This window comes from Sinocyclocheilus rhinocerous, unplaced genomic scaffold, assembly GCF_001515625.1.
Source record: "Sinocyclocheilus rhinocerous isolate Xijiao unplaced genomic scaffold, SAMN03320098_v1.1 scaffold53, whole genome shotgun sequence".
In the NCBI taxonomy this organism is placed as follows: domain Eukaryota; kingdom Metazoa; phylum Chordata; class Actinopteri; order Cypriniformes; family Cyprinidae; genus Sinocyclocheilus; species Sinocyclocheilus rhinocerous.
In genome coordinates, this window is record NW_015645538.1 from 3417556 (window position 1) to 3435473 (window position 17918).

Here is a 17918-nt window from a genome sequence, read left to right on the forward strand (position 1 = left end):
ACCCTTTAGAACCTTTATTTTTGTAGAACAGAATAGATTTATTGATTAGAATAGAGCAGAATAGAAAACAGTTAAATATAAAAAGGTTATAATAAAATAGAATAGAATTATAAGCCTCTCAGTTCAATTTCAGATAATCCATTCAATGAATATGAGCAAACTCTGAACAAAACTACTGAATTAATTTGATAGACAGAGAAGTGTTTTGTGCAAGGATCCCCAGGGAAGTGTGAGGACATTAGAAATGTAAAATCATCACAGAAAGAAAACATTAGAATAGAGTAGAATAGAATAGAATTAAAAGTCTCACTAAGAAGTTGAAAAAGAAATGTTTCATGTACCCTCAAGCTGAAGATGTTTGTAATATAAGTTGTTTTACATGGAGTCACCTCATGAGGGCAGACATGTTGAGATCACTTGACACATTTGATCTAATACGTACATGTTATTGAGTGCTTTTGCTCACGGAATAAATTAATAATGGCTGACTGAGAAATCGATTATTTCTACAGTTGCATCTGCACTGAATACTTCTGCAAACTTTTGCAAGACTGCCAGACTAGGCTGCAAAATAAAAAAGTGCACATTTCATTATACTGGATCATTCTTAAGTCCCACTGGAATCATCATGGGCCCCAGGAATCATTCCAACCCTTTACCCCACTAGCTAATGCCATGCTCGCATCCACCAAGTCACTGCTCACCAGGGGTCTCATTTATAAAACTCTCCGTAAATTTCATCCTAAAAGTGTACATACTCACAAAAGCTAGATTTTGCGTACGCGCAAAAGTTTTCAGATATATAAAACCATGCACACGCCAGAACCTGCGCAAAAATCCCTTTATAAATCCCAGTCAGGGTAAGATTGTGCGTACGTGCATCTCCACCCCGACTGCTCATATATGGAGCTTACAATGCCTAGTTTTACTATGCATAACCTCATCTGCATATCATTTCCATGCACATTCCATCCACGTGACACCATGTTTAACGCAGTTAAGGGTACAATACATTACATACAATACATGTTTATATATTTTAATGGAAAGAGATAGGCCTTATTTTGGTACTGAAACACAGTGTCTCCCTGACATGGCTGCATCAACACGACTGCTGTTCCTGAAACCAAGCCTTCTTTCTTTGCGTGCACATTTGGGCGGCATTATGCTAATATTTCCACATAGTGACGTAGGTATGTGGGGGCGTGTTAGAACGAGCCGTTTTAGGTAGGTGTGGCTGACTCTTAACTTTTATAAAGAATATCTCTTTGGATTTGAGACTTTAGTCTTTGCAACTTTACAGATCTTCTTTATGCACCAAGAGCTTGTAACACTCCAACGAGAAAGGAAAACTTGAAATCGCATCATATGACTCCTTTAAACAATCTAAATCAAATTAAATGTATGCAGTTTTGCTGATAAGGTGAACATCTTTTAACTATTTTAGTGGAAACAGATGTAAATACTGTTAGTGAAATACTAATACTGTTAGCAAATAGTGTTCATGTGGCTCAGAGGTAGGCTAGAGCATTACGTTAGCAGCGCAAAAGATCGTGCGTTCAATTCCCAAGGTACACACACACTGGTAAAAGATGTATAACTTGAGTGCACTGTAAGTCGCTTTGGATTTTTCATAATGTTGTGGAGATGCCTTCACACGACATCAACACGTGCAGCTGCTGTTGTATATTATCACTGGACCTATTCAAACCGGACAATGGACCGTTCGACCACCAAATCCAGCAGTGTTTGCCATAATATCGAAGTGTGCATAATTGATAATTGTTCTCACAAAAAATATTTTCTCATAACATGTGATCTGCAGTTTAATTTCAAGATGAATTATTGTAAGCATAGCACTCCTCGCTATCATTAAAACAACAGGAAAAGTGATCAAGCGCATCCACTAGGCTATGTCTAAATTCATATAATTTTGGTTTAACTTCTGTGTAATGACTTTATGTAATTTCAGTTATGTAATTTCTCCATTAATGAGAGTGGAATATTTAATGTAAATGTGTATATCGACATGAAAACAGAGTCCGTACGCATGGGTCAGAGTTTGCGTGCAGGTGCGCAAATTTTCCCGTCAAGTTTGTTTTTATAAATCCCATCTTTTGCGTAGGAAGTGGCGTACGCCTCTTTCAGGGCAGGTTTTGTGCGTACGCAACGGTTATAAATGAGGCCCCAGATCTCACACCAATTGTAATTTACCGAATCAACCGCCAGAGTGCAGGGTTACACAGTGTTCGCACCCTGTCCTTCCTCTCCAGCTCTCATAGCAGAGGATTTAAACAGTGAAGTTAAGTGGAGTGCGCGCGCCTGCCCTGCTCTTATGTTGAGAGAGGAGACTGCGGGTCGGACTATCCATCACCTTTAACGCTAAACCCGATGGAGCTGCTTATATCACCGTAGACAATTTGGACATGGAATCGGATGGAAAATGAGTCCAGTGCATACCCTGCACTCAGCACGATCTTAACTCTGAGGAACTTTTTTTCTGGCGTCGCTTGGGATTTGTTCTTGTACTTAAACAGTGGGTAAGTTTTATCCCTTTAATAGCAAAATATTATAACGAGCTGAATTTGATGTTTTACGCACTGATAGAATAACAATTTTACCTCACAGTTCAGTGCATACGAGGCCAAATAAGTACATGTATGGATACATTTGACATTTTATGTCTACAGAAGATATATTACTCTGTCAGCACTGTTTTAAAAAAAAAATATTTCGGACTTGTATTCTTTGAATCCCATTATGGTACGGCTGATTGTGCGCATAGTAAATGTTACTCTAATGTTATCTGTAGCCTACTCCACAATCGATTACAAGATCGTAAGTGGTTAATCTAATATTTATCATTTTAATTGGTGTGGGTAATTAAAATAAAAATGTCAAAAATGCGTTCCGTACAAACATCTGAATGGATCTTATCTGTGATTGACTTCAGTTTCTACATTAAAGCCATTCTGATATTTTATATGAAGCTAAAAAGTGTAAAAAACAAACAAACAAAACATGAAAGAAGCCGCACTGAAAGACAGAAATTATTGAAGAAGGAAATGATGGCAAGTAGTTTACAGTAATATAGCCTGCATTAAAGCGAGTATATTTTGTTTTAAAATATCATTAAGATATTAAAAACTTTGGTTTGGCAAATCAAAGTCAGTGTGGTGCAACCAATGTACAGGAAGCCATTTTGTTATCATGTGACATCACTATGCTTAAATTAGGTGTATGTATGAGAGCAATATGAAACCCTAAGGAAACATCCTGAATATCCATGACCCCCCCAAAAAATGTAAATAATTAAATAATACAAAATACAATAAATAAATAAATAATAAATTACTAGATGTATAAAATGATCTCTTTATCATCTTGAACCATTTGTCTATTTTTTCTTTCTTTCACACATTGGACACTTTGTTTACTAAGTAGTCTGAAGTTTTGGTCAGCCCTCGGCAATAGACTATTGATTCACTGCTTTTGATGATTATTGATGATTCCTTCATTGGGCTCATTTAGCTATGGTAGCCTACACTCTAAAAAATGCTGGGTTAAATATAAACCAGTGCTGGGTTATATTTAACCCAGCATTTTTTAGAGTGTAGAATACATTTTCTGTGAAGAGGTGAGAGCTTGTAAAGGTTTTGATGTAATATATATGTATTTACATAATATAGGTAGATCTGCATTTGTTTTCCATGTACCTATACCTTAAATTAACATCATGAAAACTAGGCCATTGGTCCACATGAGGCTGTCCAGCAGCACACTGCACATGAGCACTTGATTATTCATAATATTGCAGAAAACTCCATGCTTTCCCGAATTGTTTCAGGACATGCAATGCAAATACATGGGAGCACAACAGTACATGTACAGTATGTGAACACCTGCTATTCACATGCAGTCACCTCAGTTAATCTGGCCAGGTGCATTAAAATGCTGCACCAAAGTGTGACACTTAGGATTGCTTACTGTAAGAACTCCTAGGGGTTGCAAGCAATAGTTTTGTCCATCTTGCAGGGCTAGAAGGCTCTGAAGGGTTTCAGCCGGCAGTAACTGCACGTCAGCCTCTTTTTTCTAAAAAATAACAATAATGATAACAAAAATGTGGCACTCAAAGGAAGCAGAGGGCATGAATATTTAAGTAACACACAGAGATGCACGTTCTCTGTGGTATGGTCTCAGAGTATTGGGGTCAGCGTTTCTCTCCCACGGGGACGACGCTGAGCTCATTCCACATGGTGCCTGACTGAAGAGCAATTTCATTATAAAGCAACGTTATCGGTGTCTCTGACTTAACAAACAGAGTTTCTGTTTTAATCAACACACTTATCGCGCTCGAACTTGTCTATTCAAAGGTGTAACATAATTCATTCAAATTATTTCAAGGACTGCCGTCCTCTAGAGCAGTGATGGGAAAACTTGGCCCTTCCAGGCCACTTTCCTGTAGAGATTTGATCCAACCCTGACATGACTCACCTGCCTGTAACCTTCTAGTAGTCTTGAAGACAATGATTAGCTGGTTCAGGTGTGTTTGATTAGGGTTGGAGCTAACCTCTGTAGGAAAGTGGCCTGGAAGGGCCAAGTTTGCCCACCCCTGCTCTAGAGACTACAGTGTAAAAATGTGTTGTCAGCTAACCTATAAAACGTGCTTCATCTGAACATAACTGGTGAAGTTCAAACATGTTATTTAATATAACTGAATCAACCATGAGACTGCACCAGTGAAAGAATTTTCTTAAGGGTCAGATGAGGTAGAAACCTCTTCTTAAGGTAACCGTCGAGTGAACGAACAAAAAGTGGGGCAGTTTTGTTTGAATGGAGATGGTGCACTGATAAAAAAGCACGCTCTTGCTCTCAGCCTTTAAGTTTTTGTGATGCCATATTCAAATAAACATAAATATAGTAAAATAATAATATATTAAAAACGATATTTAAAATAATTAGATATTAAAATAACGTTTAATGCAATTCATGTTTGGTGATTGTGCATGCAAGTTAGGCACTGCATCTCACTTTTTTGGACTGATTGCAAGTTTAGCAAGTATGTTTGCTGCAATGTAGAACTTCAGAACATTGTTATAATACATTTTGTCTTTGAAAAGTGATCAAAGTTAGGATTTTGTCAAATTAGGTCTGTGTTATTGCTGGAAAAGCATGTCATTAATGCTGCATTTAGATTTTTTGTGGAAACCATCATGCATTATTTTTCATGATTCTTTGACGAATAGATTTTTAATAGATATAAATATAAATACAGTAAAAATTTTGCATTGGTGAATTGGTGCTCAGGATACATTTTTTTGTCGCGCTGCTGATTTTGGTGGAAACCATGATACATTGTTTTTTTTGCAATGTAAAAGTTTCTACTGTCACTGATTGAATTGCATCCTTGCTAATTAGAAGTATTAGTTTCTTTAAAACAATATCCTTCTGACCCTTTTTGAACTTTTGAATGGTAGTGTATCTCATATCTGTTCTATGTCATGCTTTAACGTTTTAACTAAACATTTTTTTTTTCACAGCTTGAAGGTGGGAGCTCAAAATGAGTAACATCTACGAGTCTGCTGCCACCACGCTAGGCCTCTTCAACAGCCCATGTCTGACAAAAGTGGAGCTCCGTGTGGCCTGTAAAGGAATATCTGACAGAGATGCTCTGTCCAAGCCTGACCCCTGTGTTGTCCTCAAGATGCAGTCCCATGGACAGTGGTTTGAGGTGTGTTTATGTTCAGGTTTTGTTTTCTCTAGCACAAACAGAATGATGGTTTTCATGAAGGAACATCTTATTTTTACCTATGCAAAAACAGAATCTATCATGGGTACTTTTTATAACAGTTTACAATGGATGTTTTCATACATCTGTTTGTGTGTCATACCCTAGATATCTCCTCCGATCACAAACTCCCTTTCCTCACTTTGAAATTGCTACGCATGTAGTGTTTTTTTTTTAGCAAACTTCTGGTGTTATTGTAAGTTTCCAAGCATACTGTACTTCAATAATAATACTTTCACAAACGCTAATCTGGACTGAACAGAAGCTACTTATATAGTGCATGAGAACTGGCTCTCTTTATTGAACTGTGTGTTTTTATGCTTGTGTGTATGTCTGTTAACAGCTGATTAGTGTTCTGAGACTGTAGTCTATGCTGTGATGTGAAAGCAATATAAAACAGAGCCGTTAGATCACAGAAAGCGCTCTGTCACGCTGTCTTGTGCCTCGCTAATAAAACCAAAGACGAGGATGTGCAGTGCTGCAAAAATTCAAGTGAAGTGGCCTGTTCGTTTTTGCTAGGTATCTGTGAAAGGTTTCAGTTGCAGCACAAAACGGGTGTTTCTGGCATACCGGGGTTTTGCTTGGCACGGTTAAGGGTACGATTCCTAATTAATAAGGCAGTGCCATTTGAACTCCAGCTGTGAGCACTGAAGTTAAAAACAAAGTGATGTGTTTGAAACCGTATAAGTGGGTAGAAGGCCAGCAGACTGGAAAATCTCACAAAACCTGTCAAGAAAATGTCCTGCTCATATTTAACTTAAATAGGCAGTTATGTTTATATATATATATATATATATATATATATATATATATATATTTAGAAGACTTTTAGGTTTTTAGAAGTTTTTTAGAACCGTAAAGATGGCTTGCATTTCTCAAGACAATTAAGCGCATTCTTGCTACATTTTTCTCCACTATTGTAAAGCAACCAAATGTCTCATGTTCATATTCTTGTTACTGTCATATGGCAAAAACAATATTTGAAGGGATACTTCACTCAAAAAAATGACAAATATGTCATAATTTCTGTCATGTTGTTCCAAACCTGTATGAATTACTTCCTTCTGTGGACCATAAAAGAAGATTTTTTGAGAAAAATTACATTTTTTGTAAGTACAATGGAAGTCAACGGTAACCAAAATGTTATGCTACAAACATTATTCAAAACTATCCCTTGAAACTGATATGCTACAATTTGATAATTTTACCAAATTTGATTATTTTACTGATACTATTAGATTTTAATTTATGCTTATTTTATTTTTAAAATACTATGTTTACTGCTATACAATAAAAATTACTATATATTATGGGAGTAGTGCATTACTGTAATAATAATGAAATATAAATGTGCTTAATAATTCTGAAAATAATTTCACAGTGCAATAAAAAAATCTTAGGCTTAATGCCTTTATGCAAAATGTTGATTTTTTTAAAATTCAAAATTATATATCACTTGTGAATATTTGTGAAGAAATCCTGAAATGTGTATTAAATCAAAACAGCAGCGCTGGAGTCTGACAGTTGCCATGTTCTGATTGGTTCCAGGTGGACCGGTCAGAGGTGATTCGCAGCAGCATCAGTCCGGTTTTCTCCAAAGTCTTCACCGTGGACTACTATTTTGAGGAAGTGCAGCGCCTCCGTTTTGAGCTGCATGACATCAGTAGCAACCATAATGGACTCAAAGAGGCTGATTTCCTGGGTGCCATGGAGTGCACACTTGGACAGGTGAATGCACACTTAACAGAAGCGCAGTAGGGAAGATGAAAGCTAGTGAATGGAGTGAGTGCGTGAGAGAGAGGATGAGTACATGAGAGGGATTGTGTGGATTCAAAAGGGTAGCAGAGAGCTCACTGGAGCAGGAAGGTGCCTGGTGGGCAGAGGGACTATTACTCCAAACTCTTTTTATCTAGTTTATAATAAAACAAGGCTACAACCAGCGGTATATAAAGGAACATAAGAGGGTAAAGAGGACTTGAGGAAAGGAGAGTTCATGTGAGGGCGAGAACCTGAAGAATTTGGATGCTAATAACAGACACTTATTTTGTTTCAGGCTGTTAAACTGATAAGTAGTCAGTGGTGAGAACTAACTACAGCCAATAGAAGCTGTAGAACAATTTTCGTAGTTAGCTTTCACCACTTACATTTGGCAAGTAGTGTATATTATGTGGTTTGAAAGGTTTTGTGAGTTGAAAATGCTAGATAAGTACATTTTGGAAGGATTTTGTTTCCAGCATTTCTTTTACTCTTCTATAATTGGTCAAGGTAGGTACCATTTAAAGGGGTCATATGATGCTGCTAAAAAGAACATTATTTTGTGTATTTGGTGTAATGAAATGTGTTTATGCGGTTTGGAGGTGTAAATAGCCTTGTTGGTGAATGTGACGTGACGTGAAATGACATGTGGCCAAGTATGATTACCCATACTAGGAATTAGTGCTCTGCATTTATCCCATCCTAAGTGCACACACACAGCAGTGAACACACACCCGGAGCAGTGGGCAGCCATTTATGCTGCGGCGCCCGGGGAGCAGTTGGGGGTTCGGTGCCTTGCTCAAGGGCACCTCAGTCGTGGTATTGAAGGTGGAAGAGAGCACTGTACATTCACTCCCCCCACCTAATTCCTGCCAGACCTGAGACTTGAACTCGCAACCCGACTCTCTAACCATTAGGCCACGACTTCCCCACATGAATGTGGTTTACCTTCTACATTTAGCTTTGGCTTAGCTTATTAACTCACTTGAAATAATAGAAAAAAATATTTTGATGCTGTAAAGGTGTCATATTACTTCTAATATGTCTGCTTCCTTGTGGCAATGCATATCTTGCTGCCGCCAAATTAATGTAATATATTAAGTTATTCATATATATGTAAAAAATTATATATAATTTATTTTAACTTTGTTGGCATTAAAACTTTAAAATAATTTTTGATGACCTCAAAGCATTAAAAGCATCCTTCATAAATAATTCTAAATAATACTAATTAAAAGCATTCATTTCATTGTGATGCATAAAATACCATAAGTCTGATGCCAAATATGGTTTTTAAAAAAAGAGCACAAAGCAAAAAATGTATTTTGATTACACTGAAAGACAAAAATACTAGAAAAATGACAAATGTACTGGTAATTTAACATTGTACGTTACATTTATGAATATTCAAACACAACACAATGTGTAATTTAAAATATAGATAAAACACCAAAATCTATAAGGAGAAGTCTTTCATATTAAGGTTTGTTAGGGTTTGCAGTCTGTATACATGTATCTGTTTGCCTCATGTTCACTCCACTTTTTTCATAGATTGTATCACAGAGAAAACTGTCCAAAGCTTTACTGAAGCAAGGAAACACATCTGGCAAATCATCTATCACAGTAAGAACAGACATCTCACCCCCAATTAATTCACACTGCAAATGTGTGCTCTTTTGTCATAACCTGAACGATGACTTCTTTGAAATCACAGGTCACAGCTGAAGAGCTGTCTGGGAATGATGATTACGTGGAGCTCGCCTTCAGTGCCAAGAAACTGGATGACAAGGTGTGACATCTCGATAATTGCTCAACAGGCACTTTGCAACAATATTGAGGCAAACAAAAACCGTTGCTGTTTTATGAGTAGCCAAAATTCAAATGGAGCAATGCATCATCTGCTATTTTATTAAAATATACTGCTATTTTTAAATTTTTCATTACAAAAATGAGGATAGCTTTGAGTCTAAATACACAGTGGACTATTTAGAAACACAAGAAACGATGTGCATTCAGTTATAGTCTGTAAATGAGAGAAAGGCTGGACAGGCCATTCATTACGCAATAAATGTGCCTGGGATTGATGTATGAATCAATCAAAAATTCATTAAAGCTCAAGTGTGTAATTTCTGCAACGCTAGCGCCACCAAATGCAATCGCAAAAATAATGATTTTGATTTGCAAAAGAGCTTCCAGAACACTTATGTTTGTAGATGCTGTATTTACTTTACAAAAAAGAATAAGTTTGATTCTTTCTTTGTTTAGGACTTTTTTAGCAAGTCGGATCCATTTCTGGAAATCTTCAGAGTGAATGATGATGGCACAGCATCACTGGTGCACAGAACAGAGGTGAGATTGATGTTTGCACACAAATGCATATGAAATACATATTGAAAAAAATGTGTCAACTGGTATTTTTCTGCTTACAGACCATTATGAACAATCTCAGTCCTGTCTGGAAATCATTCAAAGTTTCTTTGAACACACTCTGCAGTGGAGACCATGAGCGGGAGTTAAAGGTAAGACAGATATTTTGACTATATCCACTCTAAATTTATTGTAAACCAAAAACCTAACCATTTGCATGCTATTATGATAACTAGAGAGTTATTCCTGACATGAAGCAGTGAATCATCTCTTTGAAATATATACTGCAGCAATGTGAGCACACTCCATATGAGGCTTTTATGTCAGCGTAGTTTTTTTTTATTCTGGTCTCAGCATGACCATTTGGTCACATTAGAATAGAATCATCATGGCAGATTTATGTAATGGCAGTCCTATCCATTCTGCCTCACCATTGCAGCTGACATCTTTCATAGTGAGCTAATTACTGAGCGGGTAAATGGAGCCCGGCTGTTTGGAGGGTCCTGACAGCTTCCTGAGAAGAACAGACATGGTGGAACTAACGACAGAAATTGATGTTAAAGCCATATAGTCCATTCAAGCCCACACAGTCATCGTGGGTTGGAGAACTTTCTGTCTTTGGGTCCAGTTGTTAAAAAGAACACTATAGAGCTTTACAGAGAGCAAGACATCCTGTTATTTTCAAAGATATGACAGATTTGGGATCAGAAAATTAGATTAGACTGTATGTGCTGTGGCATTCAAATCCTTTTTAATAAGGTTATTTGGGTAGTTGATATGAACAGTGTTGGGCAAGTTACTGTGAAAATGTAATCAAATGACTGATTACTGATTACTCATTTTAAAAGTAATCATGTTACTGTTCTGATTACTTTATTTCAAAAGTAATTAGTAATTAGTTACATTACTAGTTACATTACTTTTTTCTCCATGAAATTTATGAAATCCCAGCATACACGCTCCCGATAAATATTTGTTATTAAAGCATCAACATTCACAGAACACTGTTATTTTAACTAAAGCAAGCGGCTGCTGCGTGCATGGTTTGGCATGGCAGAATGCCAGCAAAGAGCGCTGCATTTATAATCTCTAAAAGACATCTCAGTTCATCGCAATCTCACAAATCTCTGTTATAACACAATAAATATATGCATAATGAATCTTTCATAATGTCTACAATTCGTGTGTTATAATGAGAGGATTCATGAGCACGCAAATTTCAGCACTGCATTGCTCAACGCTGCAAACACGTGTTATAGCCTAAATAGAAACTCTGCATACGCTTGCACGTGTTAATCGTTTATATTTTATATTAGTTCATGTAACTTTTGTGCAATAGATGAATAACAATTTATTTGTTTTGGATATTTTAGGTTTAGATATTTCTATTTTGCGGGAGTCTCGTGAATCATTTTATTCTCCCGCATCCCTCGCACACACACGAGTCTCTGCACTCGCCTATCATGTCTTGTCCCGCGCCGCACTCTGTTGCTTCGGGTCTCGCGGGAGCAGGTCTCTAATCCACTGGCACTGGACTCGACAATGCATGTGCTACATCCTTTTTACAATCTCTAGATTATAAAACACTGCATTCTGTCAGCAATGTAACGCGTCAGTAACGTATTGAGACCTCGGCTTGTAACTATACTCTAATGACTATTTTGAAAATTATAACGCGTTAAATTACTCTGTTACAAAAAAATTAATCAAATTACAGTAATGCGTTACTAAGTAAGATGATTAAATGATGATTATGATGATTAAAAACTATCCATGGACGTGTTGTCTAAATTAATAATAATATTTCTGTATTTAACATAGCAAATGAAAATTTTTTGTTGATATGTACACTACTGTTCAAAGTTTGGGGTCAGTGATCTTTTTTTCTCAAAAGAAATTAATATATTAATTCAATTAAGCAAAAATTCATTGAATTAATCACACGTGACATTTACATTTTTTACATTGTTACAAATAGTGTATTTCAAATAAATACTGTTCTTTCGAAACTTTCTATTCATCAAAGAATCCTAAAAAGAATGTATCACAGTTTCCACAACAATATTAATATATTAATAAATGGTTCATGGCATATTATTAAGAATAACGGCTTTTTCGCCATCACAGGAATAAATTTCATTTAAAAATATATAAAAATAATTAATATTATACTTGTGAGATTAAATATTAAAATTAAATTGCTAAATAAATGCATATTAACAAAGTATATTTATTGAAATGAAAACACAAACTATTCTGAGCATTTTTGCAAAAATCTGAGCAATTTTTCAAAAACATTTGACCAGGAATAATCTTTCTTTCTTATCAAAGATCGAAATGAAAAATCTTATATAATATTTATTATAATGATGTGAGTCGGTTGTCAGATGCTGTTTTTCATTGCTACTCTATGTTAATACTTTTAAAATACATTGATATGGCCACGAAAATAGCAATATATGCTGGTATGGCAATAAAAACAAGCAAACAAACAAGTTACTGTACTGAAAGCAGACTTATATTAATACACTTTTAAAACACTTTTTTTTTTCAAACAACTCCAATATTTCAAACTCTAGGTCTTTATTACTTATGAAAGGGTGTTGATACATTGCAGTTGTTCAGTGAAACTGTGCAGCATTGAAAGATTTTTTCCATTTATATAGTGTTTGTGTAGTTGTAGTACCACCCTTTAACTACTTTTTAATAGCAGGACGTTTGTGTGTGTGTGTGTGTGTGTGTGTGTGTGTTTGCTTATTCACTCATGAAATCTCCTAAGATTGTATTACTTTCCTTCTCCTTTCTTTCTTCTTTCTCTCTGTCTCACACACACATACAGATCTGAGCACTGCAGGTGTAAGATTCTCATTGGTATGCCAATGCAGAAGTGGGGATAGGAGAGCTGTATCGTAATAATCTGTCTTTAAAGATGATTCTCTTTGTATTCTCATAACGGCACAGAGTTTAGATGAGATTTAGTCTTCGCACCACCTTAAGATTCTGTGCAAAAGCTGTTTGGAAGTAAAGCCTTTCTAAAACATTCACATACTGTGCAGGTGACATTTTAGAGAAAGTGAAAGATAGGGGCCAAGAAAGAGACAAAGAGAGCAAAATTAAGAGCTGATGTCTGAATATGTTTAGTTGAGAGCTTAATCGCTTGATCAGCTCCATGTTGGCACTTTACTTTGCTGCTCTCAGCTTCACTTGAAAATAATCACCTCTTTCAGCAAATTAACTAATGCTTTAAATGCTTGGAAACAAGCCACTTTGAATTAAGCCTTTGGCAATTATACTAAGTGACTGAATGAGCAGTTGTGCAACAAGTTCATTTAAAGCTGGTTAAAAGACATTTTCAATCTAAAATACTCAAAATAATAGTCCAAATATTTGTAGGTGATGTTGGACAGTCAAGGACATCTATAGTCAGACAGAAACAGTTATTTTAGGTGACATGTCTCTGAATAAACATGAACTGGTTTGTTTAATATTCATGACTTCTTTACACTCGACGCACCATGGACAGCAATGTCTCTGCAGTGAAAACGCACATTGAATTCAGATTCACTAAGTTATGGAGCCACTGCAGTTTTATTCATGTTGTGAGATATAGTTGTATAAGACAAGGCAGTTAAACCTTCATGTTATGTTGCGAGCTCACAATCACTCTGCTGTTTTGCTGGGTTAAATTTCTCTGTTTTTTCATCCATATCTGAGCCCCATCTGTTGTATAGCATGATACAATTGCATAAACCCATTTATGCAAATTATGTCATAACATTTTTCTAGAAGGAGAGAAAAGAGTTATGGAAAGTACAGTTGTGAGGTAACTTACAGTAAGTGGGTTATGTTAATTTTCTCATCATGGTAAACAATGTGTTTATGCAGATTTTGATATGGCCATTTATCATTTCAGCACTTCATGAAATCTTTGACAAATATTGATGGAACTGGCCCAAAAGCAACAAAAACTGTGCAATTATAATTTAAAATCTAGTTAGGAAAACTTTGTGTGCAGTTTTCTCAGTGTATATATTGTTAGAGTGATTCAAAAAGAACTGGGAACCATTATAGTTTGGTTTGACTTACTCATTGTTCATATAATTAAAGATACATATTCACAACATAGCCCTGTTATTAAAGTCAATTAATCATATATTTAAAAAAAAACATTAAATAATTTTTAGGAGCTTATTTTTTTCATTTTATTTTATTTTTTTATTTATTAAATATTTTTTTTGCACTCTCCTCATCCATTTTTTGGGGAGGTTTCCAAACTTTATACGGAGTAGAGAAGCAGGTGTGAGTTTTGAGTGTTGAGTTATTGCTGGTTCTCGCTTCTACAGCTGAAAAGTCAACCATAGCATCTCTGTATTAATATTTTAAATGGCCTTCAAATTTTGATTACCACCCGCTTATGTCTCGGCATCAATGATTCATTAACAGCAATGCTACAGTGTGCTGTCTTCCTGCCACTCCTGCCACACACCCACATTCACAATGACACATATACACACGCGCTCCAGCATACTGACGAGAGTGTTAAATCTTTAAATCAACATCATGACACAAGCTATTAAAATTTAAGACGTGTTATGATAACAAGATGACCTGCTGCAGTTCGTCTATACATTTGTATGACTAGTAAATGCCTTAACAATCCTTTATTGCTTCTTGAAACTTTAGACTCCTCAGCTTGTTCCAGATTCAGCAGCGACTAGATAAAAGATCTTCTAAATGAACTGTGACATTTCAGTCTCACTGTAGCAAGAAAAGCTGATGCCGTTTTCATTTTGCCTGCTCTTGTGGCATTATTGATTATTTCAGTGCTTGGTGTTTGGTGTTTACTTTGTGTGCATTTTTACTGTATGGGCAATCTATCATTTCTGAGACACTGCTTTTGTTGCTCCTTAAAGCAACTCTAAGATTAAAACAAATGTTTGAGTATGAGTTGTGTAGAAAGGAATAGTTCACTCAAAAATGAAAATTCTGTCATTATTTACTCACCCTCATGTCTTTCCAAACCAGTATAAATTTCTTTCTTCTGTTGAACACAAAAGAAGATATTCTGAAGAATGTGGGTAACTAAACAGTTGACGGTAGCTATTGACTTATATAGTATTTTTTTCCATGGTATGGAACGCAGTGGCTACCGTCAACTGTTTGGTTACCCACATTCTTCTAAATATCTTCTTCTGAACTCAGTACAGGAATTCATACAGGTTTAGAAGGATATGAGGGTGAGTAAATACTACACAAATATTTTTCTAATGAATAATAATAACAAGACTTATGTTTAAAGTAATAAAAAAATTATTTATATCATGCTATTGGCAAAATAGTTTTTTTCCTTGTATCAGTCTCACTAATTTTAAATTAAAACAAGAAAAAAAACTATTTGCTAATGTGGTAAGAAAAACAAACGTGTTTAATTTTTGCAGGTGCGTCATAAGCAGAATTATTGCATGAGTTTTTGTATGCAGACAGTGTATGTTTCCGTGTGTATGCATGTGTGTGTGTGTGTGTGTACTGGTTTATATATCCTGGTGGGGACTTAAACCTGACTACACACAGACTCATGGGGACTCGTGTCACAGTGGGGACCTAAATTGTGGTCCCCACGGGTACAAAAGCTTATAAATCATACAGAATGAAGTTTTTTGAAAATCTAAAAAGTTTCCTGTGAGGGCTAGGTTTAGGAGTAGGGTTGGTGTAGGGCAATAGAATATACGGTCTGTACAGTAGAAAAACCATTACGCCTATGGAGATTCCCCACAAGGATAGCTGACCAGACATGTGTGTGTGTGTGTGTGTGTGTGTGTGTGTGTGTATATAAGACAATATGACCTTTAGTACTGCTATAGAAAACTACTTAGCACAGGATATTTATCACAGTTCTTTAGGGACCGAAGTCTCACACCTTCATGCACAAAGCTGAAATTATTCACAGATTTATTTACTACATTAAGCATATGGCTCAGCATATTAGAGATGTAGGATAATGATGGTTTAGTGTGTCAAAAGGCAATTATTATGTTTTAATTTATTCATAAACATATAATGTTTTAATGTCTTTTTCCTTGTTGTAGTGTACAGTATGGGACTGGGATTCAAACGGCAAACATGACTTCATAGGAGAATTTCAAACCACTTTCAAGGAGATGAAGGCGGCCATGGATGGGAAGCAGGTATAAACACACACACACACACACACACACAGTCAGAAAACACCCTGCTTCCAAAATGTAGATTTCCAACTCTCATCAACACAAAGTACTCTTGGTTCACCTTTGTAATTGTTAATTATGCAGAAATATACCCATTTATAGCATTATGCCCATTGCATTAGAAGCACTACTAAGTTTCAAGACTCTTGGGGGGAAAAAATTCAAAAAAGGCAAAGACATTATAACATTTTTGAAGCGCTGAATATACCCTGAAGCACATGGAGTAAGAGCAATAGCATACATACTTCATAACTACAGCTTATGGATATGTGCAAAGAAGAAAGCCTTCATTAATAAAAACTAATATCACATCTCGACTGGAGCTTGCCCATGGGCACGTGAACAGCTGTGGAAATTCAAAGAAGATTCTGTGGTCTGATGAGGCCAAAATTTTACCTTTGAGTCTTAATTCTAAGCACATGAAGCATTTGTAAAAATTTCGCCGTTCACATCCTATCCAACCTGATGGGTCTTCAAGGGTTTTTAGATAATGATTAAGTTCTGTGATACAGACTTACACAAAGCACTGCAGCACTGTGGTCCACTTAGAATACCTTCGCAATTATATTTTCTACATTCCAGCTCTTCTTGTAGATTCCACGAATCTCTTTATTTTCTGTGGAGAGCCTCATGTCTGTTATGCAGCGGAAGCTCAGTCAGTGTGAAGCTCTTACAGTTCCGCTGCGTTTTCTCTTGCAGGCGGTGTGAAACAAGCCTAACACTTACTTTTTTATCGTTTTTTATGTCTCACTTTCTCAGTTTTCATCTACTATTCTCTACTCATCCTGCCTGTGTTGTAACAGACACTGAATTCATCATGTCATCATTCTGTCTGTTTGCCTCTCTCGCTGTGTTTCTTTTGAGCTTCTTTTTGTCCTCGATTTTATAGAGAATTCTGATCTATTGTCAGCATGGACACAATATTACCTGCAGGGGGACAGAGAGAATAATTAGTGTTACTGTGGGAGTGAACGGATACACAAAGGGATAAACTAAGAAGAAAGAATAAAGAAAAAGCAGCAACTAGAGAGCGTATGTGAGAGAGAGAGAGAGAGAGAGAGAGAGAGTGATGTGTATTTGTGCTGTGTCAGATGGATGACTGCAGTGGTGTGTTTTGACAGTTTAGGGCACTGTAGTGATGAACTGGGTGACTGAGGCACCAACCATGATGTCTTCTGTTAAATAATCTCTTCTATGCTCTTATATACACTACTGTTCACAGGTTAGGGTCAGTAAAATTGTCTTATGCCATCAAGGCTGCATTTATTTGCTCAAAAATACAGTAAAAAAGGTAATACTGTGAAATATTAGTTTTTTTGTAAAAATATATTTTAAAATGTTATTTAAAATGATAATGTATCCTGTGATGGTAAAGCTGAATTTTCAGCAGCCATTACTCCAGTCTTTAGTGTGATTCTTCAGAAATTATTTAAATATGCTGATTTGGTGCTCAAGAAACTATTATTATCAGTGTTGAAACCTACATGGTTTTGTGCCACTTGTACCACTTAATATGTTTGTGAAAATTATATATTTTTGACATATTTAGATGAATAAAAAATTCAAAAGAACTGCAAAATCTTTGATTTATATAGTAAAAGTCTATAATGTAACTTTTGATCAATTTAATGCATCCTTGCTAATAAAATCATTAATTTCTTGAAAACACACACACATACACACACACACATGTCTGGTCAGCTATCCTTGTGGGGACTCTCCATAGGCGTAATGGTTTTTCTACTGTACTGACCGTATATTCTATTGTCCTACACCAACCCTAC

At 36.0% G+C, this 17918-nt stretch overlaps 1 protein-coding gene across 1 annotated transcript in view; it reads left to right on the forward strand.

The window, feature by feature from the left end:
* Positions 1-2358: 2358 nt before the first annotated feature.
* The window catches only part of LOC107706265 (copine-4), a 27793-nt gene continuing 12233 nt past the window's right edge, over positions 2359-17918 (forward strand). Inside the window, exons 1-8 of the mRNA XM_016509935.1 lie at positions 2359-2540; positions 5541-5731; positions 7337-7516; positions 9095-9166; positions 9258-9332; positions 9809-9892; positions 9973-10062; positions 15997-16095. Of these exons, the coding sequence (XP_016365421.1) occupies positions 5561-5731; positions 7337-7516; positions 9095-9166; positions 9258-9332; positions 9809-9892; positions 9973-10062; positions 15997-16095 (771 nt within the window). The 5' untranslated portion in view covers positions 2359-2540; positions 5541-5560. The remainder of the gene's footprint in view (positions 2541-5540; positions 5732-7336; positions 7517-9094; positions 9167-9257; positions 9333-9808; positions 9893-9972; positions 10063-15996; positions 16096-17918) is intronic.